This window comes from Bactrocera tryoni, chromosome 1 (genome assembly GCF_016617805.1).
Source record: "Bactrocera tryoni isolate S06 chromosome 1, CSIRO_BtryS06_freeze2, whole genome shotgun sequence".
Classification (NCBI taxonomy): Eukaryota; Metazoa; Arthropoda; class Insecta; order Diptera; family Tephritidae; genus Bactrocera; species Bactrocera tryoni.
Window position 1 is genome coordinate 30,856,750 of NC_052499.1, and position 24,581 is coordinate 30,881,330.

At 37.1% G+C, this 24,581-nt stretch overlaps 1 protein-coding gene across 3 annotated transcripts in view; it reads left to right on the plus strand.

Annotated features, from left to right (window-relative positions):
* LOC120767800 (protein doublesex) overlaps positions 1 to 24,581 on the plus strand; it is a 147,303-nt gene that overhangs the window by 106,082 nt on the left and 16,640 nt on the right. For all 3 annotated transcript variants that reach the window (XM_040094088.1, XM_040094070.1, XM_040094078.1), the window contains exon 5: positions 17,668 to 18,085. In XM_040094088.1, coding sequence (XP_039950022.1) covers positions 17,668 to 17,996 — 329 coding nt within the window. In that variant the 3' untranslated portion in view covers positions 17,997 to 18,085. The remainder of the gene's footprint in view (positions 1 to 17,667; positions 18,086 to 24,581) is intronic.

The following is a 24,581-nucleotide window of genomic DNA, read 5'->3' on the forward strand; positions in this document are numbered from 1 at the left end:
CATTTATACTTATACATATGTACTCCAAACAAATATATCGATGTGCGTAAATACGTGTACTAAAGACTACAAATTTAAACTAATAAAAAGTATTAAATTCAATATAAATAATGCGGAAGGAGAGAACACGCCACGTTACTTAACTCCTTACATTATTATTTGGGAAATCATTTCTGCAATTTACAAACTAGTCTTCATGACGATCACAAACACTATCGGAGCAAAGATTTTATCAAATCAGATAATCAAAGCTTCCTTAGATTGGTTAGTTAAATCCATAAATAGAGGCATATTATTTCAAAGAAGGAAGAAAAAACGTTAACTTCGGTTGCACCGAAGCTGTAATACCCTCCACAAATACGAAATATTCCATACAAGAACTTGATTTTGATCAACCCATTTATGTACTTATGTATGTACATCACAGCTAAATACTACATATGTATAGGTGCCCGATCTAAACAATTTCATCGGATATTGTACCAATGCCTTGGTGACAGTCTGTTTCAAATTTCGTGAATATACTTTCTCAAACAAAAAAGTTTTCCTTACCCCAGACCATATACATACATACATATGTATGTACTCGTATTGGTCGATCAGTTTCTATGGCAGCTATATGCAATACCGATATCGTCGGTTCGACTCATTTGATCGTTTATATATGTAAGTACATAAGTACGTGTCATTCCATACAAAAATTACATATTGGAGCTATGAATTTTCTAAATTTCAATACTCGAAAAATACATTTGGGTATACAAAGAAAGTATTTCATTATTAAAACAACTAGCGGTCTAATATTTGTTTAATTTATTCGAACTTTTTTATCAACAAAAAATACATTTTTATAAAAACAAAGAATTTTTTTCTATTCAGAGCTATTTTTATTCAGTTTTTTTTTCTGATTGAAAAATATCTACATATCTGTCTATGTATGTATCTATCCATCTGAAATAAAGCGAAATGCGAAACCTCAATCTACAATAAATAAGATTGATTATAAAGTGTTCACGTTCTTAGTTTTAAACAAACAGTGTGCACTAGGCGGACTTATAAGGCATATGTATGTATGTATGCAGTATGTATACACATATGTATGTAAATACATACATACATACATACATACGTAGAATTTTTGGCCGTTGAAGTAGCAGTAGATTATTATAAAAATGCAATAATAACAAAAAACCATACAAAGTTTAGTACATAACTAAACTTGATACTTACGCTATGAAGATACCGTTCAAATTCCACGGGGATATGTGCGATAATATGCGAGCCAAAAAAATCTAAAATGTTTTGAGTCCTAAGTGCAAAACTTAATAATTACATACATATGTATGTATGTATGCACATAGTATGTACATTTTCTTGTGGTGTCATCATCATCATCCGAAATTTGTTATTCTGGAAAATACTCTCACAAAAACCTCCTTTGATTTCACAAATATTGAGTGACCTACTGACACGTTCCCTATACGCCTATAGAGCTAAGGCTTTTATCGTTCCTGATCTGATGAGCTTGTTTTCGTCAGCCTATGTAGCTGTTTGGCTTCAACTTACACGAATTCATATGCCTACAATCATTACAAGTCATACTGATGTACATAAGTATGTTTATTTGCAATTTTCGTTGAATCCGGAGTTGCAACTGATTAAGAACCCTACAAGAACAGTGTCAATCATTTGACTGGTCATTTGAAAGTCAAGGCTGGAAAAATGTGTCGGCACGTAGAACAAAGTTTCTTAAAGGCAGTGTGCCCAAACTGATGTCACCATGTGTATGTACATATGTAGGCAACTTGTGAGTTTGCATTTCTTCTTAGCACATCGGAATTTGAATTGATTAACTACCATAAATTCATCACAGCTGAATACAGTTTGTTATGATCGTAAAACTATCACAAATGAAAAATTATTTTCGGCAGCAGATAATATAATTAGATATACCCTGAACAAGATATGTATGTATATTAAGTTCGTAACGATGTTTTTAACATCCAAAGGAAACGTCTGATAGCCTATAAAGTATTGATATTATATAAATTATTAGCTTTGCGAGCTGAGTCGATTTGGCCATATCCGTCTGAGAAATGAACCAGAAATTTCGCACGTCTACTAAGAAGCTGCACATTTCTCTCGAACGCTGATATCGGACCACTATAGTTTATATGTACATAGCTGCCATATAAATTGAAGAATTAATATATTAATTATTTGATGAGATATCTTCACTAAATTTGGCACAAATTATTACCGAAGACATCGCCACAATCTTCGAAAAAATTGTTTAGATTGAACATACATATATAGCAAGCATACAGCTTTCATACAAACTTATGGTTGATTTCAATGAAATTATGGAAAAGATTGACCAGGACCCTCACTTGAGCAGCCATGATATTGCTTAGGAACTTAACTTTAACCATTTAAAAGGCTGGCTACAAAAGGAAACTCGATGTTTGGGTACCACATCAATTATCTGCGACTCTTTGCTGAAACAAAATGAAATCTAACAATTTCTGAAGCGAATGGTAACAGGAGACGAAAAGTGGATCAAATACGACAATAATGTGCGAAACAGATCATGGTCCAAGCATGGTGAAGCTAAAAAAATGGTCGCAAAGCCAGGATTAACGCGTCGAAAGGTTATGCTGAGTGTTTGATGGGATTGGAAAGGAATCATCGACTATGAGCTACTCCAGCCTGGCCGAACGATTGATTCTACATTTTACTATCCACAACTGATGAGATTGAAGCAAGCAATAAAACAAAAACGGCCAGAACTGATCAACAGAAAGGGCTTCGTCTTCCATCAGGACAACGCTAGACCATACACATCTTTGATGACTCGGCAAAACCTGGAAAAGATTGGCTGGGAAGTTTTGATGCATCGGACTACCATTTGTTTCGATCAATGCAGAACTCCCTTAATGAAGTAAAGATGACTTCAAAAGAAGCCTGTGAAAATTACTTGTCGCAGTTTTTCACCGAGATACCAGAAAGGTTTTACACTAATGGAATAATGTCTCTAGCGAAAAAATGGCAAAAAGTGGTCGACCAAAATCGTACATACATATGTATATATGTACTTATGTATTTGGTTCATTATAAATATAAAAAAACAAGAAAAAACGTTAACTTCGGCTGCACCGAAGCTAATACCCTTCACCCTTAACAGGTGCATTTCTTTTAGTAACTATGTGTTCAGTTTGTATGGCAGCTAGATGCTATAGTAAGCCGATCTGAACAATTTCTTCGGAGAATACATTGGTGCCTTAGAAAATAATGTATACCAAATTTCGTGAGTATATCTTGTCAAATGTGAAAGATTTCCATCCAAGAACTTGATTCCGATCGGACAGACAGACGGACATGGCTAACTCGATTCAGCTCAACATACTGATCATTTACATATATATATACTTTGTAGGGCCTCCGGCGCTTCCTTCTGAGTGTTACAAACCTCGTGACAAACTTAATATACCCTTTTCAGGGTATAATAAGTTGAAGTTTGATTTGAAATACGAAAAGACTTACATATCTGTCTAGCCTAATTAATGTCATCTCCACGAATTCAAATTCATGCCTTGCAATTACTTTATTTCCCTTTGGCGTAAACCGTAATTTGATTTAATTGTTAATTTGACCTCGAGTAGTATCAATACGAAAGAATTAAGCTATTTCATTCTTACTTAAGTAGAGGTATAGTAAGCATTATTCATACATACGTCCTAGTTATCTCTTTTAAAAATCACAGTCACAGCCAATTTACTGGTAAACTGAATGTTATGACTAGTGAATGTTAATGTATTGATAAACACGTCGGTAGTTTCTTGTAGGGACTGCTGCTCTTAATCTGTAAGTATGTACATCTGTATGTATATGTATTAAAATAGACCCTGTTTTGATGGTATTGTATTTATCCTTATACTAAAGCATTAAGGTGGCACATATTAATATATGTTTATGATCCATTACCTATAATGAAATTGTCATAAAGATAAAGCCTTCAATAAATTCCCAAAAATTATGTACATATATATCTCGAAGTATTTTCAAAAATAAAAATAACAAAGTATCTTATTAACTGTCTGGAATATTATTAACACTTGAGGAAAGGTAACAGAATATTATGTTATAAGCTTAGTTGAGTCTACATGGAATCAATCCGTAGAATATGGATCGCACATGCCGACTGTTAAAATTGAAAGGGAATGATATAAGAACTCTAGTAGGAGTACTAACAGCTCACTGTCTAATATGCAGATATGCTAATGGACTAGAAATACCTTATAAAGACAATTGAGTTGGGGGTTTCTTGGCGACGCCTCAGAGGTTGCATAGATAAAACTTTTCGTACGGATGAGCTTCATTAGAAGCACGAGGTGGTTCAGAGAGGAGCCAATAGGAGGATGGGACTTTACAGCCGGGGGTATCACAATGGGACTCCTAAAGGCCTAATTGAGTAAAGCATACTTACTACTGGAAGTTTTTACAAGGTCAAGTAAATTAATACAAATCAGTATTACTTCGCATTATCAAAAAGTTATCACTGCAAAATTAAATATTTCTCGTACCGAATGAATAAAATTTCCCAGAGAAACGGAAAAATTTTGCGAAAATATGGTTACATTGTTTTGTCGGCGTTACGAGTTTTCGAGAGAAATTGACATAGTTCAGCGAATTAAAGGTCATGTCCTCCGAATGGAAGAAAACACTCCAGCTTTGAAAGTATTCGACACAGTACCCGCCGGGGGAAGTAGAGGAAGGGGAAGACTTCCAATCCGATGGAAAGCGTACGTATAAAAGGACCTGGCTTTGCTTGGAGTCTCCAAAAGGCGCCAATCAGCGATAAGGAAAACGATAGGCGCGCTGTTGTAAACTCGGCTATAACCGCGTAAGCGGTGTCTACCCCAATAACGAAGAGAGACGTTGAAATTACTCCAATCTTCCACAAGATTTATAAATTTTACTATACTTCCATAAACGAATCTCTTCTCGGATTTACTAAATTAAATTTCTAAGAACTAGTTTTTCTTTCCTCATTCAGTTGGTGACCACCCTAAGGTACAATCGTGTGTTTGTATAACTTTTAATATTTTTAAAGCCGTATGGACACATTTTGTATGCATAAACAAGTGTTTTTTTGTTTTTACTGGATGGCTCATGAATGAACTTTTACATTTCAATTTTTTTTTCATTATTTGTATGAAGTATTAACTTTATTGTTTTGGTTTCAATTTCGTATTTCGATGCAAAATACATGTAATTTTTTTACTCAGCCGCCACTTTGCCTGATTTGTTTATAAACAAAGCCTGGGCATGGCCCGCTTCGATGGCAATTGCGGCGACAGCAACGGTGGGTGCAACATTCCCGCTGATGCTAGTGGCCTAGTGCAGGGCATTATATACATGAACATACATACATATGTATATGTACATGTAGTCGCGCACAATAATTGTGTTACTTAATTTATATGCAAAGTTGACAAAATAATTACAAATACACACATATGTATCATACATACATATGGGCATATGGGCATTTGAGCATATTATAGACCAGTCATTGGAATTTATATCCAGCTTAAGGCTAGCTTTTTAAACAGGGACATTGGATGAGTTACTCACTTTCAGCGTTACGCACTCTTTGATTGTTTTGTTTATTTACATATTTATTTGGTAATTTGGTGCGACCATAAAATTATGATTTTATTTATTTCTCACTTACATACATATACAGTTCTATGCGGATGTCTGAATCTTTTATTAAAAACACAATTGTCATACATACATATGTACTTACAGACCTATTCACACCTCACCGGTAGTGTTTGTTATATTAATTTCAATATTTTTAAGGAAATTTGAGTCAATTTCTTTATTTTGCCTTGTTTGTTGTTATAAAATAACTGGTTCACAGCAAAGAGCTTTCCACATCATGTAGTGAGTATTTTGGGTTTTTTTCTTGTGAAGTTTGAGCAAGTATAACCTCACAAAATAAACCTCTGATAAGCAGTGATTATAGAAATGTGAGTACGGTTAAGCTTACCAACTGATTTCAATAAAGGAACTTTATGACGACCAAATGTACTGGAGTCGCCCAAAATGTCTGAATTTGAAACAATGATTCATCGCCCTAATGCTATTACGGTACTATACTTATACGTACAAGCTTATGTACATATGTACATATGTATGTGTGACATGTGCGTAGGTAAATATTTAGTAAACTAAAATTGCACAAAAACACGTACGCAAGTAATTTTACTTATTAAAATCTATGGAGTAAAGAGTTTTGCGCTTTATGGCTTCATACGGCAGGAAAGTCGTAAAAAATCCATTCCATTTACCGTTTAGGGGCCAACTGTGGCGTCGGTTGCGGTGCATTTCTCTGCTGCTCTATCGTTACAGTTCTCGAACAGAAATAATTTCATACCAAAGTAATTATGTACATACATACATATGTTTGTGCGATTTTCCCAACTCAAAAGTTTTAAAAATTAATACTTAGTATACATAAGTATACAGTTGTCCACAAAAAAATAGGAGTGACTACATGAGAAAAACGAATTGTTAATTTTCATTAACAAAAATGTTTTTTTTTTTTCAAAATATTGGTTGTCAAAAGAGTCTTGCGGTATTTTCGCTATTTGGCGCTGAAAGCGCGTAGTTCTAGTTTTATTCGTCGCATCGGGTCATACTATACCTTTTTGGAAAGCTCATTTCACGCGCTAACACGTGTTTGATTGATTGTCGTTTCTTTTAAGTCGTTCGTGAGTTATAGCGTCGCAAACATGGAGCAAAATAAAGAGAAAATACTGCATATTTTACAGTACTACTACGATAAAGGCAAAAATGCATCTCAAGCCGCCAATAAAATTTGTGCAGTTTATGGACGCGATACAGTTTCCATTTCAACCGCACAACGATGGTTTCAACGTTTTCGTTCTGGTGTAGAGGTGGTCGAAGATGCGCCCCGCTCCGGAAGGCCTGTCGTCGAAAATTGCGATAAAATCGCTGAATTGGTCAAAAGAGACCGGCATAGTAGCAGCCGTAGCATAGGTCAAGAGCTGGGCATGAGTCATCAAAAATTCATTTCAATTTCAATAGAGAAAAAAAAAATCAATAAAAATAACGCAAGACTTTTTGACAACCCATTATTTGCACAATGTAATTTGCTAAAGATCTATTAATATTTTCAGATGTCATCTATTTCAATTAAACATAAACAAAATTTTATATCTCAGTTTATATCAAGTAAACTAAAAAATAGTTCCACAAAAAAAATAAGAGTATTTTATGTAATACGAGACCGTTCTATAATTTGAATATATAATGCTTCCAAAATTTCACAAAATATTAAAATAATTAATATTTCGTTGAATAACCTCTATTTTTTTAACACGGCATCACATCTCCGAGGCTTGGATTCTATGAGATCGTGACAACGTTTTAATGGTATTCCTTTCCAAGCCTCTTTCCTTACTTGCCATAAATCTCTCGAAATGGTTGATTTCTCTTCAGCTACTGTCTTCTTGATATCTGTCCACAAGTTTTCAATGGAGTTGAGGTCAGGAGACTGAGCAGGTTACCACATAACCTCAACTCCGTTGGCCCTAAACCATTTTTTGCGCCCTTGCTAGTATGTTTAGAGTCATTATCCTATTTATGTATATACCCATATCAATGACATATTCCTTGAGGCATGTGTCAACATTACCTCATCTAATATTTTGACATACTTATGCCCTTTGGTCCATGATGTCTTCAATTAAGTGAATTGGACCAACGCCACAATGTGAAAAACGACCACATACCATGATTTGGCATCGTTATGTATAACGGTTTTTATGGTAAACCGGGGATTATATTCTGAGTTAGGGAGATGTCGGACAAAGTTCCTAGAGCCTTTACTACCAAATAACTTACTTTGGATTCGTCTGACCACACTATGTTTCGCCATTTAGACGCGGGTCAGGAGCCATGCTCTTTTGCAAATTGTAAGTATGTGGGCTTCCTTGTGCTTCTTTTTAATGGGGGTCCTTTTCTTGGCCTTCGGGCAAATAATTTGTTTTGCCCGAAATGCCTAAGAACAGTTTCAGTATTAACTGACAAATTTAGTTCGTCATGGATGCTCCTGGTTGAAGCAACAGGATTAATTTTGCAGTAGCGTACTATATTGCAATCGTCTGCAGTGGATGTTTTGCGCTTTCGTCTACGAGTTTCATTATACTCTCGCAACAATGTTGCTAAGGAGAGTATTATAGTTTTGTTCACATAACGGTTGTTTGTAAGTCCTAAAACTAAAAGAGTCAGATATAGGGTTATATATACCAAAGTCTGTCCGTCCGTCCGTGCAAGCTGTAACTTGAGTAAAAATTGAGATATCGTGATGAAACTTGGTACACGTATTCCTTGGCTCCATAAGAAGGTTAAGTTCGAAGATGGGCAAAATCGGCCCACTGCCACGCCCACAAAATGGCGGAAACCGAAAACTTATAAAGTGTCATATCTAAGCCATAAATAAAGATATTAAAGTGAAATTTGGCACAAAGGATCGCATTAGGGAGTGGCATATTTGCACGCAGTTTTTTTTTGAAAAAGTGGGCGTGGCCCCGCCCCCTACTAAGTTTTTTGTACATATCTCAGAAACTACTATAGCTATGTCAACCAAACTCTACAGGGTCGTTTTCTTCAAGCATTTCTATATACAGTTCAAAAATGGAAGAAATCGGATAATAACCACGCCCACCTCCCATACAGAGGTTATGTTGAAAATCACTAAAAGCCCGTTAACCGACTAACAAAAAACGTCAGAAACACCAAATTTTACGGAAGAAATGGCAGAAGGAAGCTGCACCCAGTTTTTTTTTTTAAATTGAAAATGGGCGTGGCCTCGCCCACTTATGGACCAAAAACCATATCTCAGGAACTGCTAGACCGATTTCAATTCACGGCTTCTTCCAATATAACGCTATTTCGAATTCCATCTGATGCCTTTTCTGTATAATATATACATTAGGAACCAATGATGATAGCGGAAGAAAACTTTACACAAATACGGTATTTGAAAAATATGTAAATGACGGATAATGAAATCTCGATTATCACTTTATCATGCGAGAGTATAAAACGTTCGGTGACACCCGAACTTAGCCCTTCCTTACTTGTTTTTGTTTTGTATTTTAATGTTAGTATCCCGTTATGTGTATCGTTGTGGTTTCGCGTCATTTACATGTGATTTAAAAAAGTTATGCAGCCAAACATATTTTCCATATTGGCACTCCTATTAATTATTTTGTGGACAACTGTAGTAAGTATGTACATATTATATACATACATATACTTATATATAAACTGATGCTACTATTATTCGGTCCATCGAATATTCACTCTGAAGATATTATTTGGGTAGCACCACTGAGCATGCAGCTGCCATACAATCTGTCCGATCGAAATCAAGTTCTTACAAGGAAAACTTTTTTATTTGCCAAGATACATACATATGTACATACATGGATATGTACATATGTACATACATATGGTGTACGTAAACTTTTTTGATATGAATGAGGCGCATTTTAAGCATTAGCATTAATTTTTTTTATGTGTGTAAAAAAATATTTTGATATGCTATATTTAATGTTAAATACTTATACATATGTATCTTGAAATGGATAGAAGAAAACCACAAAATTTATTCATTTTGAAACAAATAAACGTGTCGTAATTTAATAGAACTAGGTGTATGAAAACTTTATTGGTCCACTGAATGTACTTTCCGTAGCCCTCATATACTTACATACATAAGTATGTATATCATATAGAGATTTTCTATATTCCGTATAAATCAGTCGATGTGAGATTCTTTTTTTTTATTTTTTCCGAGAATGGCATTAAGCTTTTCAAAATATGCTATATTTTCTAAAATAGATATCGAGGTTCGTACTTCCTCGACAAGGCGGATAGATTTTTTTATTTCTATACCTCGGGTTTCGAGTCTTACAATAGCATTTGTCATATAAAGTTATGCAAGATCTGTAATTTAGCGGTGTGACTTAAACAACTCCTGGGACAAGCAAATGACTTCAGCATCGTCGCTATTAAATGAATCTACTGGAAGGAGCCTTCAAAAATTTAAATAAGCTAAATGTTCTAAAATATTTCATCAACTCTTTACCTTCAAAAATAATCATATTTGAAATGAAACTGTTAACATACAAACAGTCTCCGCACAAACTCCGCTTTCATTTTAGGATACATACATACATACATACATATGTAACTTGGCAAAAAATAGTAAGACATTTTAGGTTGGTATAGTCAGAATTCTAAATGGATAAGTGAAAACAATTTTGAAAGGCCATTTGGGCCTAAGAAAATTGCAAGCACGATTGCTTCCAAAATCACTAAATTAAGAAAAAGCGTCGCGTTAACATCTGTGGAACAATGCTTTCCGACTGCCAGAATGACATGAAACGTCGATCAACCGACCAGATATCGTGGTAAAGGTGAGCGGAAGCCGAAAAAAATGTGAAAGCACGTCAAAAATTAAAGTTATGTTGACAGTTGTCTTGGATTATCGAGGTGTGGCGGACTCCGAAGTCCTTCAGAACGGCCGAACATTTAAGGTAAATCGCTAGGTAGGTAGATAGGAGTGCAGCCCTATCGGGCTCAATTAGCACTTGATGTGCCTTTTTGATACACTGTTCGTAGAACCTCCTGCATCTGCTATGCGTTTCACTTCCTCTCTCAAACCATTTTGAGGTTTCGATGAAACAACTTATGTATGTACATATGTCCGGTATGCTTTTAGTGGAAATCCATCCAAGGTTTGGTGCTTGATGGATTCCAAGTATTTTGTGTCGGATCTGTGCTAGAGCTGGGCATTCGCAGAGAAAGTGGAAGATTGTTTTCTTGTTCTCTGCTACTCCGCAGCCACGGCAGATGTCGTTGTAGGGCATACCCATTTTGGATGCGTGTTCCCAAATCGCCAGTGCCCTGTTGTGGTAGCTGTTACTGTTACTGTAAATACTTTTTCTTGACCTATTTAGTAAGTCGTTGGTTCTTTTCCTGTCATATGTTGGCCATAATTGTTTAGTTATGACGCATTTTGTATTGTTTTTCCACCTGTTATTTGCAACTTGTTGAAATTGTCTATTGATCTCTCCTTTGATCGATCCTAGCGGGCTTGGTATTAGTTCCGCCTCGGATTCGTTGAGGAAAGCTCCTGCCTTTGCCAACTCGTCTGCTTTTTCGTTACCGAAAATGTTCCTGTGGTCGGGAACCCAGATCAAGTTTAGTTGGAGTTTGTCTTTTATTGAGCTTAATGGTCTCTTGCAGTTGTTAACTACGCTGGAATTTGTCATGGGTGAAGACAAGGCCAGGAGCGCCGCCTGGCTATCCGTAAATATAGTTGCTTTATTTATATTCCCGTGGTTTTCTAATAGAGCTTCGCAAGCTTTTTCTATCCCTAGTACTTCTGCTTGGAAGATGCTAGCCGTGTTCGGTAGACGAGATATGCCTAGACCAGCGGAGAATACCCCCGCGCATACTCCGCAGTCCATTTTGGACCCGTCGGTATAGACTGAGATGGTATCCTCCTCCCCTATTAAACCTCTATCCATTCTCGTCTATTGAAATCCAGCTTTGGATTATACATCCACATGATTATACTTGGTTTGAGGCCCCGATTCTTGTTGACAATTCTCTTACAAGTATAATAGGCCATGTATCCTTTGTTTATTCGTTTTTCAATATTTATTTTCCAGGACAGTTTGGTGTCAATCTCCACCACCAAGTATTTAGCTGTGGGGGATAGAGTGAGTGTTGTACCGTTTAGTACCGGAAATTGAAACTGAGGTGTTTTCGTTCTGCTTGTGAATAGCATCAGTTCTGTTTTGTTCGGGTTAACTCCTAGTCCATTGTTTTTAGCTCATAGGTTTAACCTTCGAAGTGCTCTTTCCATAATCTCGCTGACTGTTGAAGGAAACATGCCTGATACCAACAACACTATATCGTCTGCATACGCTACTGCTTTCACTCCTCCTCCGTTTAGTTGGACAGTTTAGTCGTTCAGCGCTACAACCCATAGAAGCGGAGAGATGACCCCCCTTTAGGGCATCCCTCTACTCACATAACTTGTTTGTGTTGCACCGTCGTTTGAAGCTATAATCTTCCTATTCTCAAGCATTGATAGTATCCATCTGCACACAGTGTCATCTATGCCACCATGTGCCTGAGAATTAATTATCGCATTTACTTCTATGTTATTGAAGGCGCCCTCTATGTCTAGAAAAGCAGCCATGGTGTATTGTTTGTGGTGTAGTGATTTTTCAATTACACTTATCACCTCGTGAAGGGCAGTTTCGGTTGATCGGCCCTTTATGTACGCATGTTGGGACTTCGATAACTTCTCCACCATTATTGTTCTGACGTGTAGATCTATTAGCCTTTCCAGTACCTTCAGCATTAAGGAGGTAAGGCTTATAGGTCTAAAATCCTTGGCATGCTCTTGTGTTCTTCTGCCTGGTTTTGGAAGGAACACAACTTTACTTATTTTCCATCTTCTTGGGATGTAAGATAGTTGAATGCTAGCTTTGTATATATTTTCAAACCTTTGAACCATTGGTTCTACCAGTTTTTGCAGTATTATGGGCATAATCCCGTCAGGACCTGCTGCTTTAAATGGTGCAAAACTATTTATGGCATATTTGATTTTGCTTTTGTCTACTATTTGGATTTGATAATCAGCTGCGTTCGACGGTGGTTCTGGTTGAACCCTCGTTGAAGGTGTTTGCTGACTCCCGGGTAAGTGCGTTGTAATTAGTACCTCCAGAGACTCTTTTGCCGAGGAGGTCCAATCACTTCCCCCCGTCCTAATGCAGGCAGTCTTAATATGATCTTTTGATAGCATTTTGCTCAGCCTAGCGGTTTCTCTGCAACTTTCTATCGATGTGCAGAAAGATCGCCATGAGTCGTTTTTAGCTTTCCTGACTGCTTTTTTGTATCTTTTCATAATATCTTTATATGGCCGCCAGATTTTGGTTCTAAAACTCTCATTGAAAGCTTTCCTTAGTTGTGTTCTCAAATTCTTGAGTTCACTGTTCCCTCAAGGAAGAGACTTTCTCTTTTTCAAAACTGTTAGCAGAGTAGATTTATTGAAAGTTGTGATTAAGATTTTTTCCAACTTCTCTACTTCTGAATCTAGTTCCTGAGGATTTCTGATACTCTTATTGCCCCCTTTTCGAGGCATTTCAGAGCTTGGGAAAATAAAAGTTGGCTTATCGCCCTTGTTGCATATACTAAGATTACTATTCAGAATATAATGCAAGAGTGACTCATCTCTTGTGTTTATGCTGGTCCTTCCCCATACGGTGTGCCTTGCGTTTGCATCACACCCTTTTAGGGCATCTTCTTTCCTGTTCTCCTCTACTGGTCTGATGAGCGGGGCCGGTGTTATGTCTTCATGGGCCAAGTAGGCCGAGACCAAGAAGAAGGGCTTTTCCTTCTGTTCCACCTTTACCACTATGATATCTGCTGTGCTGTAATTAGGACAAAAAAATGCATTTATACTTTTATTGACAAGAATGCATGCCCTAGGTTTACCTTTGTTCCGTATGTAAAACAGATTATAGTTGCTGCTGTTTAGCCCTTTAGTGGTATCTTCTCTGACCCAGGGCTCCTGTATTATGCTGATGTCGATGCCCCTCGTTCATGAGGGTTGTCAGATTCGCTGTAGCACTCTTCGAGTGCTGCAAGTTTATCTGTACGCATCTTAAGTTATTGGGCATCTTGGGTTTCTTCGATGCCCTCATTCCCTAGCAACTGGCTGGCGTCGTCGACCTCTTCCGTGTCGTCTTCGGCAGCCGCTTTGTGCCTTGGAAAATTTTTAACCTGGGCTTGCGAATTCCGAAGCTGATTTTGTAGTCAGTCTTCTTGAGAGCCTCAATGGACTCTTCGCAAATGGCCACCAGTATTGGTCTGCTTGCTTTATTTGGTTTTTCCTCCTTGATCAGTTGCCACTCATCTATACCAGGTATAGACTTGTTTTGCAGCTTAATACACGTCAGGAGTTTTTCGCCTGGCTCCTCTAGTGGGGGTAGCCAAATTCGAGCACGAGGTCTCTTCGGAATGTCCCTGGCGGGTATAAGCCTCAATTGGAGGCCTGGTCTACGCACTTGATGACCCTGTAGTCCCTGAGGGTCTCAGAGGAGTCAAACTCCGGGTGAGGACCCGCCGGATTATCGAGTACATAGCTTAGCACCATCTCGACAATCTGACGTCGATCTCCACCCATCTTTCTTGTACCGTGCTCGGAGAGGAGGAATTACCATCTATGATGGCCACTTGAAGGCAATCCCTGGCTACATCGCAGAAATGCCTCGCCGCTGTTGCGCTACTGTGTTCGCCTTCACTCCGCCTCGGGTTTTTAGACAGAGTTTCTGGTGTTTCTGTAGTAGAGCGATTCCTTTTTTGTGAAGTGCTCTCCTGTTCGTTTTCCTCTAGAGGTTCTGATTGCTTCCTTTTCAGGTAGCTTTCATATTCCTCCACTATTGATTTGAGGCGCTTTGTTTCTGCCTCATCAATGAATCGCTAAGCACAGTGAAGGCTATTCTAGAAATTGGCTTTAACAACTGTTTCGAGGATTGGAAAAAAACGTTGGCACAAGTGTATTTTGTATCCGTAACAGGGCAATTACAAATTGTGCAGACCAGCGATTCGAGCTATGTAAATACCCCGGAAACTGATTTACCATTCGACATATGAGTTCGCACAAAGATTTCTTTTCCTTCGCCATTGTAAATTAACCACCACGACACGCATAACTTGATTGATAATAGCTGATCCAAGCTTAAACACTTTGGCAGATTGCTGCCAACTTACATATTTATAGAATCGTTAGTGTAAACAAAATAAGTATTTTCTTTTGTTTTTGAATGAAATGTAAGAATATGTCGTAATATGCAATAATATCCACTTCACTTCATTTTTTGTAGATTAGAACCTTAAGGAGGCTAAATATTCCATAAACAAATAATGTTGCATTAAATTGAAATCGCTTAAATATAAACTACTTAATATGTAGGAATTCACTTAAAGGTGGGAGGTGCCTCGCCCACTGTCCAATTTTTATAACCGTTTCAACGAAGCCTTTCCACACCCATTTTCACACAGCATGAGGTGAACAAAACTGACCTACTCTGTAATAACATAATATAACTGGTATGAATTGATTCTATAATATACTATATAATCTCAGTTGTTCGAAATCTAAAAACTCTCACCCGCAAATGATATTTTTCCTGTTTGGTTTCTATTGGGTTTGAACATATCCAAACACTTCCGTTTAAGTAACCTTAACGCTTCATTTAATGTTTAAGCTCGCATGTGTCCTTAAGTCCGATGTCCGCTATTACGTAAACGTAAGCTCAATAAAAGGAAATAAATAACTGTCATCTAGTCGAGTGTGAAATAATTTGCAATTTTTCAGTTGCCTGCAAACAGTTAGATATGGCAAATACATTGGTCAGCGAAATGCAAAAAGTCACAACATAACCTTAAAGAAATATAAGATTTATTGAATTTAAAAATATTGAAGCATTCACGAATACATACATATGTATGTATATTCAGAGTTATTGTCTTTTTTCCCGAACTTTACATACTGAGCAAAGCATTTTGCAATTAGCATGAAATCATGTGACCATTTACTATGATATCGTGTCACTGGCAGGCTATAAATTTATTCTCGGTTATTTTTGTTTTTGTGTCGGTTGCGCTACCGTCGATGCATTTTTCTATGCTTTTGGTTTGCATTCAAGTAGATTCTCGACCCACCATCCTGATTGTAAAGTGCATTCTTTCCGCCTGACACACTACTTCGTTCCTTCATTTTCCCGTTACTACCACAGATGAGGAAGGAGGAAAACTTCAAAACATCGCAATTTCAAATTTTACGACTTTTTATTTGCCAAGAGTCAAGAGGTTTGGCTTCAGTTTCAGCTCCGTCTTAGTCTCCATCTAAGGCAGAGACGTTCGACTTCGTCGTCGTTGCGCTGCAATGGCTTAACATTTAACTGCATCAGCTCTGCAGCATATACTCGCACGCTTGGGTATGCCAAGTTTTTATGCGTTTTGTTTGCAACGCATTAAAATTAAGCAAAATTGCAAGTTTTCCAGCGATCATAAAAATTGAATTGAAAGAGTGCGAGCGATAAGGTACACTAAAATCAAAATAAAAACGACAATGCAGAAAATGGCCACAAATAAAATAAAAAAATATTTTATAGAAAATGAATAGGACGACAATACGACGAAGGATAAAATGCTTTTACTGGGATGGTGTACAAATTCACGAGGTACTTTTTAATTGCAATCATCGAGCTTGGAGAAATCGTCAAATATTTATAAACCATTCACATGTGTGTTCACAGGTGGATTTCACCTTCAATGGGATTAGTTAAGTTACTTAAGTATAATTGTTAATTTTTTTTTCAAAATACGATAAAGGCTTAATTGAATAATTTATATATTATATAATTTATATATTATATAATTTATATATTAATATAATTAATATAAATTATTAGGATTATGAGACACTCGTCTCGTGCCTCACTCCCCATATAATGATACGGTTAAATTTTGATAAATCATTAACTATATACGCCAGAGACTTTCGCTTTTGCCTCCGATATGATTTGTATGTAGATAGAAGCCGGAGTCAAAGTTGGACAATGGGCGTTGCTCTTGACGCATTCGGATTAAATTTATATGTAGCCTAAATTAGTTGAGCAAATTTAATGACATTTTGAGTTCTATCACTATATTTTAGCATACATATGTATCAATAACATTAGTATGCGGCTAATACTTGTATATTATATCATATCATGATATCAAAATTAGAATAATATAAGAACACTATTATTATAACACATGTTTTTTAAAGTTGTTTTAATTCGTATGAATATAGTATACGAAGATTTTATGGAAATTAATTTCTCAGCCTAATTTCACATTAAAAAGATTTACGCCAAGGAAACTTTACGTATCTCGGCTAGGGGGCCAGTCAGGCGGTTGAAAACGGGAATAGTGTTTATAGTCCTCATACTGTGTTCCTCCACTTTTGACCTCAAAAGAAACTACGCTCTCGAAGGCCAATTGTAAAAAATATAGATAAGGTAATGGATAACATTAAGTACGACCTTCATGTAGGCACAGTTTCGATTGCTCAGAAGCTAAACGTTGCACAAAACACCGTTTGGAATCATTTAAACCCCTTATGACAGCCTCAAAGGTTATTTCGGTAAGCCAGCACAAGTGGTGGTCGAGCCAGAATTGATCGTAAGAATGGTTTTGCTATGTGTTTGGTGGGATGGCAGGGATCATCTACTATTAAAACCTAAGGAATATTTTTTATTTGTGTCACTTCGGTGCAACCGATTTTGCGATTTTCTCTTTTCTTTTTTTGATAAGGCTACTTAAGTTTTGAATACAATCAGTATTCTAGCCCAACAAAAGTATAGCATATAAATTTGTTTATTTTTGTTATAAATAAGAAAATTTTTCATCGAAATTATTTTATTATCAATAACTATAACATTGCTTCAATTACTTTTCACTAATATAATTTTATATATGTATGTCTCTTAGCAAAGCGAATTGTGAATCAAACCATATCGCTACATTGGATGGATAGACAATTATACTATAATTACTACTCATCCGCAGCACTAGTAAACACTCCTCCTACATATTTTCCATATCCGATTGCCATTGGAAGCAATGGCTTACTGACTTCGCACTTCTCACACCTAACGGCGTCTATGCGACCACCATCGCCCGAGCAACCCACTCTAAGTCGTACGCCACCCAGTCCATCTAAGCCTTCGCGACCAGGTAGCATCCTTAGTGAAACCATGTCGCCGCCAGCAGCCGCTACAAACTTGCCGTCATCTGCCACAGCTGCTGCAGCTACGTAACAGCAACAACAGTCGCAACGATACAGCCAGACTACTCATGCAACCGCTGCTGTTGCGGCTGCAGCGGCAGCGGCTGCTATGCTTTTAGTGTAAGTACCTTAAGTATAACTATTCTATTATATGTATACTTATATGTTTACAGATCTATGTACATATGTTGTTAGGAAATACATATGTAAACGTATGTACAGTGTTTTTTAGACATCTGGTTTTCAAGCACAAATAAATTGCAAAAGCCCTCGGCGCGAGATAATGGGCTGACCAAAAGTATCCTTGAATAAATTGATTGTGACCCCGTCTTGTTGGATCCAAAGTTTGCCCACGTCCCTTATTATTAGGTACGAAAAAGTTATTAATGATGGCTCTATAGCGTTCTCCATTGGCAGTAACATTATGGCAGGCTTTATTTTTGGAAAATAAGGATCGATGATTCTGTCTGTCCATACATCACACCAAATATTAATTTTTGAGGATGTAACGGCCTCTCAATAATGCCTTGTGGATTATCTTCACTCCATATGCGACACGCTTGATGGTCTCTTGCACGAGTTGGATTTTGTAAGCCCGCCAACCAAGATCTTTCTGCAAAGCTTCCCTAAAGTGGATGGGCATTGCTTGTGTGAACCATTATTTTGGTAATAAAATTCCATGCAATGACATTGACAGTTGTCAAAAAAACTTCAAAGAAAGTATTGCTTCAATGAAATGCACATGTCTAAAAAACACATGTTGTTATTCAAGTTATATGTATGTATTAGAAAAAATATCATATTATCTCCATAAAAAAAATTAAAATGGCCTAATACTCAATGATCTGCATTTAAGCTACCCAATATACATCAAGTTAGTTAGTTCTGCTTTCTCCAGACTGGACAAGGAAACAAAGTCAATGGGTCTGGCAGTGAACGAGGGCAAGACGAAATATCTCCTGTCATCAAATAAACAGTCGTCGCACTTGCGACTTGGCTCTCACGTCACTGTTGACGGTCATAATTTTGAAGTCGTAAATAATTTCGTCTATCTTGGAACCAGCGTAAACACCACCAACAATGTCAGCCTGGAAATCCAACGCAGGATAACTCTTGCCAACAGGTGCTACTTCGGACTGAGTAGGCAATTGAAACGTAAAGTCCTCTCCCGACGAACAAAAACCAAACTCTATAAGTCACTCATAACTCCTGTCCTGCTATATGGTGCAGAGGCCTGGACGATGACAACAACTGATGAGTCGACGTTGCGAGTTTTCCTTTTTGCGTTTGCCACGGCGAATATCGCATTGGATGGAACGATGAGCTGTATGAGATAAATGACGACATTGACATATTTCAGCGAATTAAAAAATAGCGGTTACGCTGGCTAGGTCAATGTTGTCCGAATGGACGAAAACACTCCAGCTCTGAAAGTATTCGACGCAGTACCCACCGGGGGAAGCAGAGGAAGAGGAAGACCTCCACTCCGTTGGAAGGACCAGGTGGAGGAAGACTTGGCTTCGCTTGGAATATCCAATTGGCGCCACATGGCGAAAAGAAGAAACGACTGGCGCGCTGTTGTCAACTCGGCTATAATCGCGTAAGCGGTGTCAACGCCAATAAAGAAAAAGAAGAATACGTAGGTTGCTATATATATTTCTGGCCTAATAATGCAAATAGTCATATTTATCAACGAAAATGTTTTTTTATTTTATTTTTTTTTTTTTTGTTTTTTGTTTTTTTTTCTATTTTTTTGTCGATTGCTGTTTTGTTTCGGGCTCATACGCATAGATCCATGATTCGTCGTGACGATCTTATAAACATCTTTTGAAGCACCGCGATCGTATTTTTTCAGCATTTCTTTACACCAATCCACACGAGTCTTTTTTTGAGCGATTGTCAAATTGTGCGGGATCCAACGTGAACAAACCTTTTTTACGGCCAGGTGTTCGTGCAATATCGAATGTATGCTGGTGGGAGAAATATATGGGCATGCCTCTATCTGAAGGTATGTTACATGACGGTCTTGCATTATCAGTTCACGTACGGTATCGATGTTTTCTGGCACAACGGCTGTTTTTGGACGACCTTCACGGAATTCGCCTTTGAGCGAGCGTCGGCCACGATTGAATTCGTTGTACCAGTTTTTCACAGTGCTATAGGATGGTGCTTCATAGCCATACAAAAATTTTAGTTTATCGATGCACTCTTGTCGTGATAATCCACGTCGAAAGTTGTGAAAAATGATCGCACGAAAATGTTCACGAGTTAATTCCATTTTTTGGCCGAGATGAATTTCTTAATTCCCTGTAAATAAAACAATTCACGATTAAATGACAAAACGTTCTGAGTGACGTTATGCTAAAAAATTTCAAACTTTCCAATGGAAATGTCAGATTGCACCTGGGAACACTTAGTGTTGCCCTAGGCCAGAATATATATAGCAGCCCTCGTATTCATCAAGTGTTTTTGCAAAGATATCAAATTTTCTGTGTATACATACCATTACAAATGTATGTACTTGTATGTATGATTTATATTCTACACCGCTTAATGGAAGCATTCACAAAAATTAATTGTGGAAATTTTCCAAAGCTTAGAAAAATTCATCTCTGTGATCTGTAATTTAGTGAAACAAAACATGTCAGAAGATTATTTTGTGATCAAAATCATCGAGTGAGTCGTTAAATTGTCATACATTATATTATTTTTGGTGAAATCCGTGCCAGACCTCGTACTTAAAGAGCAAATACGGAAATAAATGAAACCGTATTAAAGTCAGTCCAACGTTTGAAAAGCGTTGATTTTTCTTTGAAACAACCATAGTCGTTCTGTTTTACACGGTCTTATTTGAAAATCCTTAAACTCGCAATGTTTTGTGCAGAGCATAATAGGTGGAACCTATTTTACATCGAGTATTTCCGTTATTAGTCGACTGTGTGCCATTTCTTCTATAGGCCAATATGTAAAACACCTTGAGCATGCTATTCTATGCCCAAAATGGTATAAATTAGTTGATGTATTACGATGAAATCTAAATATTTACTTGAAAAATTCGATTCGGAAGCAAAATTTACATATATTGATCCAATGTGGAATATATACAATATTTTCTAACTCAGGTTGACTTCAGTTAAAATATTTTGGAAATAAAATAAAGCAAGATGTCTTATCGAAATCAGGTGAGATCAACTATTAAAACAAGAAAAAATGTTAACCATAATACTCGTCACAAAAACAAAGGATTCCAGACGATAACATGATTCTTATCGTTCAGTTTGTATGGCAACTATATGCCATAGTGATCCGAAATCCGCGGCTCCGACAAAACAGTAGCTTCTTGGGCAGAAAAGGACATGTGCAAAATTTCAGATCGATTTCTTAGAAACTGAACTACTAATTCGCCTATATGTAAGTAGAAAGACAGACTGACATGACTCCGACAGGTCTCTCTGGGTGTTACAAAATCCGTGGCAAACTTTATACAAGGTACGTTCCAAAGTAAACAGGACTTTAAAAAAATCAATTTATTTTATTCAAAATAGTCTCCTTCTGCTTCAATACAGCTTTTTGCACGGTCCAAAAGCATGTCGAACGAGTGTATTAGCTCGTTGGCCGTTATGGCCGACAGTGTGCCGGTGCAAGCCTTTTGAATGGCCTCTACGTCTGCATATCGCTTTCCTTTCATGGGCAAATGCATTTTTCCGAAAAGGAAGAAGTCGTACGGTGCCATATCAGGTGAATACGGGGAGTGGTTAATGGTTAAAATGTGATTTTTGGTCAAATAATGAAAAAGTTCTTAAAATGTTGGATTCTGCGCAATTTTTGGTCGTCAGTCAATATGTGCGGAACAAACCGTGCACACACCTTTCGTAAGCCCAAATGTTCGGTCAAAATGCTAATAATCCGATGTTTTGGAGATGTTCAATTCCATTTCCATGAATTTCAGTGATGATTTAGGCTGATTTTGATGAATTCACTCACAATTTCGATGGAATTTCCGGTGATCACGGATTTTGATTGGCCTACATGTTGATCGTCATTTATGTCCTCATGACCCCTTTGAAAACGTTGAAACCACTCGTGCACTCTGCTACGGGATAGGCAATCATCCCCATAAACTTGTTTCATCAATTGAAACGTTTTGGTAAAAGTCTTACCAATTTTAAAACCAAATTTAATGTTGGCTCTTTGTTCGAAGCTCATTTTCGCACCCATAACACAAACATACCGACACTTAAAACGCAATAACTTCACTTCCAATCAATGAAACGTCATAAAATTCTCACTGGACAATCGATAAAGATAGCAGATTCTAACGCACCAGTCGACATATAGATGGCGCCACCAGAGGGCGCTAGATTCAAAAAGTACTGTTTACAACTATGTATTGCAATTATTATATAATATGTACATATATAGTATATTTTTAATTTTTTTTACGCCGAATATGGCGGTCCACTCTTGAAGTAATCTAATCAGAAATCCGTATCACAAGAAAACGTCCTCACAATTTACACACTTATGTATGCACATACATACATGTATTTTCATATTGGAAAATGTTTATATGTAAAAAACATCTACGAGTTCAGTACGAACCGACTAGGATTCGTAGTTCCTTCATAAGTAAAAGCCTTTTGTTTTCCCAACGTGGACTTTTTGTGTGTTTTGTTCTTCACGCTCTTTTTGATAGCGATGCGTGCCACTTTTGTAATCGGAACCGTTCTATTTGAAGTGGCTACTCTTGCTGACGAGCTGCCTTTCAGCGTCTCATTTCGTATTCCTTGCAGGAGCGCAGCTTTTAATCAAATCAATTTTGTGCATACTTTTATGGTTACAATTTAAGTTTTGTGCTAAATTTTCAGTTTCCGTCTGCCTTGTCATTGTTGTGCAAGTAGCTGTTTCTAACACCAATGCTTGATTGACACACTTACAAGTAAATACATACCAAATTTATATGTACTCGGAATGTACATACTTATGTACATATGTATGTGTGGATAATCATCAGCACTACATTGCCGGCAAAGAGCGTTTTAGTATGAGGAAGGATGCCATTGCGACTTTTACTCATGAAATAATTGTGTATACATACATATGTATGTATCTCCCGAATTTTCGAGCGCAACGAAATTTAAGTTGAAGTTTACTATCAATGGAAATAGACCAATTTGAGGCTAAAAGCTGAGATCCATTTGTATTATTTCACAAAGTATAATAGCTAATTTAACCGTTGCATACCGCAAGATCCTTATACGGAATTTATCTAATAAAATTTTTCAGAATTTTTGTATCATGGGTGACTTTAAACTCAATACTTTTATACCAATTGGTTACACTATTATAGCCCATTTATACGATTAGCGTTGTTTTAGAATTTTTATTTTGTGATTGAGATATTACATTATTTAACACAACTGCATTTTGGTTGAAGTTTTGAAATTGGGGCAAACTAAGTTTGCAACGAAGGTTGTAAAACACAGAAGGAAACTTTGGAGACCCTATAAAATGCATACATACTTGTATATAAATGTCTGTCCCTTTGACTTTATATACGCAATTTCTCAATTTTTGTACTCTTGCAACATGTTCCTACAGAGTATAATACGTATCACCTAAAACTAAGTGAGATAGCTATACAAGTATATAAATTATCAGGATGACGAGACGAGGTGACTGTCTGTCTGTCCTTCCGCTCGTCCGTCCGTCCGTGCAAGCTGTAACTTAAGTAAAACTGAAGACATCTTGATTAAACTTGGTACACATATTTTTTGGAAAAAAAAAATAAGTCGCAATTCCTAGATGGGCGTAATCGGACTACTGCCCCAAAACGCCATTAACCGAAAACGTATAAAGTGCCATAAGTAAGTACCAAAATAAGATATAGAACTCTGATGACCTGTGGGATAAACATTTTAAAAAAGAGGCATGACCTCGCCCTTTAATAGGTTCATAGGTACATTTCTCTCAGACAGCGAAATTCACTCAGGATAAATCCTTTAAACACTCCCACCGACAATAAAATAATGGTTGAAATCGGAAGTAACCCCGTCTGCTCCCCATATAACGGTACGGTTAAAAACTATTAAAAGTATGATAAATCAATAACTAATACGACAGAGACATAAAATTTTATTCCGGTATAAAAGGTATTTATGGAAGCGGGGGTAAAAATTGAACGGTGGGTGTGGCACCGCAAAGGCTTAGGTAATTACATATTTCGAGATCCGACGGACCAATTTTAGTAATTATAATTTATAGAAAATCCTCTCCTCTCTATTTCTGCGTATTAAAAATGGGTTAAGTCGGGTCAATACTTCCCTGACCCCAAAAATACCTAATAACAGGTGCTCCAAGTAGAGGTGCTTTTTTCAATAGCCTATTTTTGAAAGATAACGCGTCAGTCGTGCAGAGCTGTCGTGCTATTTATGGAAAGATTTACGGTTGAACAACGTTTACAAATCGTTCAACTTTATTACGAAAATCCACGTTCTGTAAAGAATCTGTTTCGCGCGCTTCGCTCAGCTTACGGTCGACATAATCGGCCTATTAAGCGTACTATTTGCCATCACCCATCTTGATGCTCAGCGTTCATTATTGGATAATATTCGAG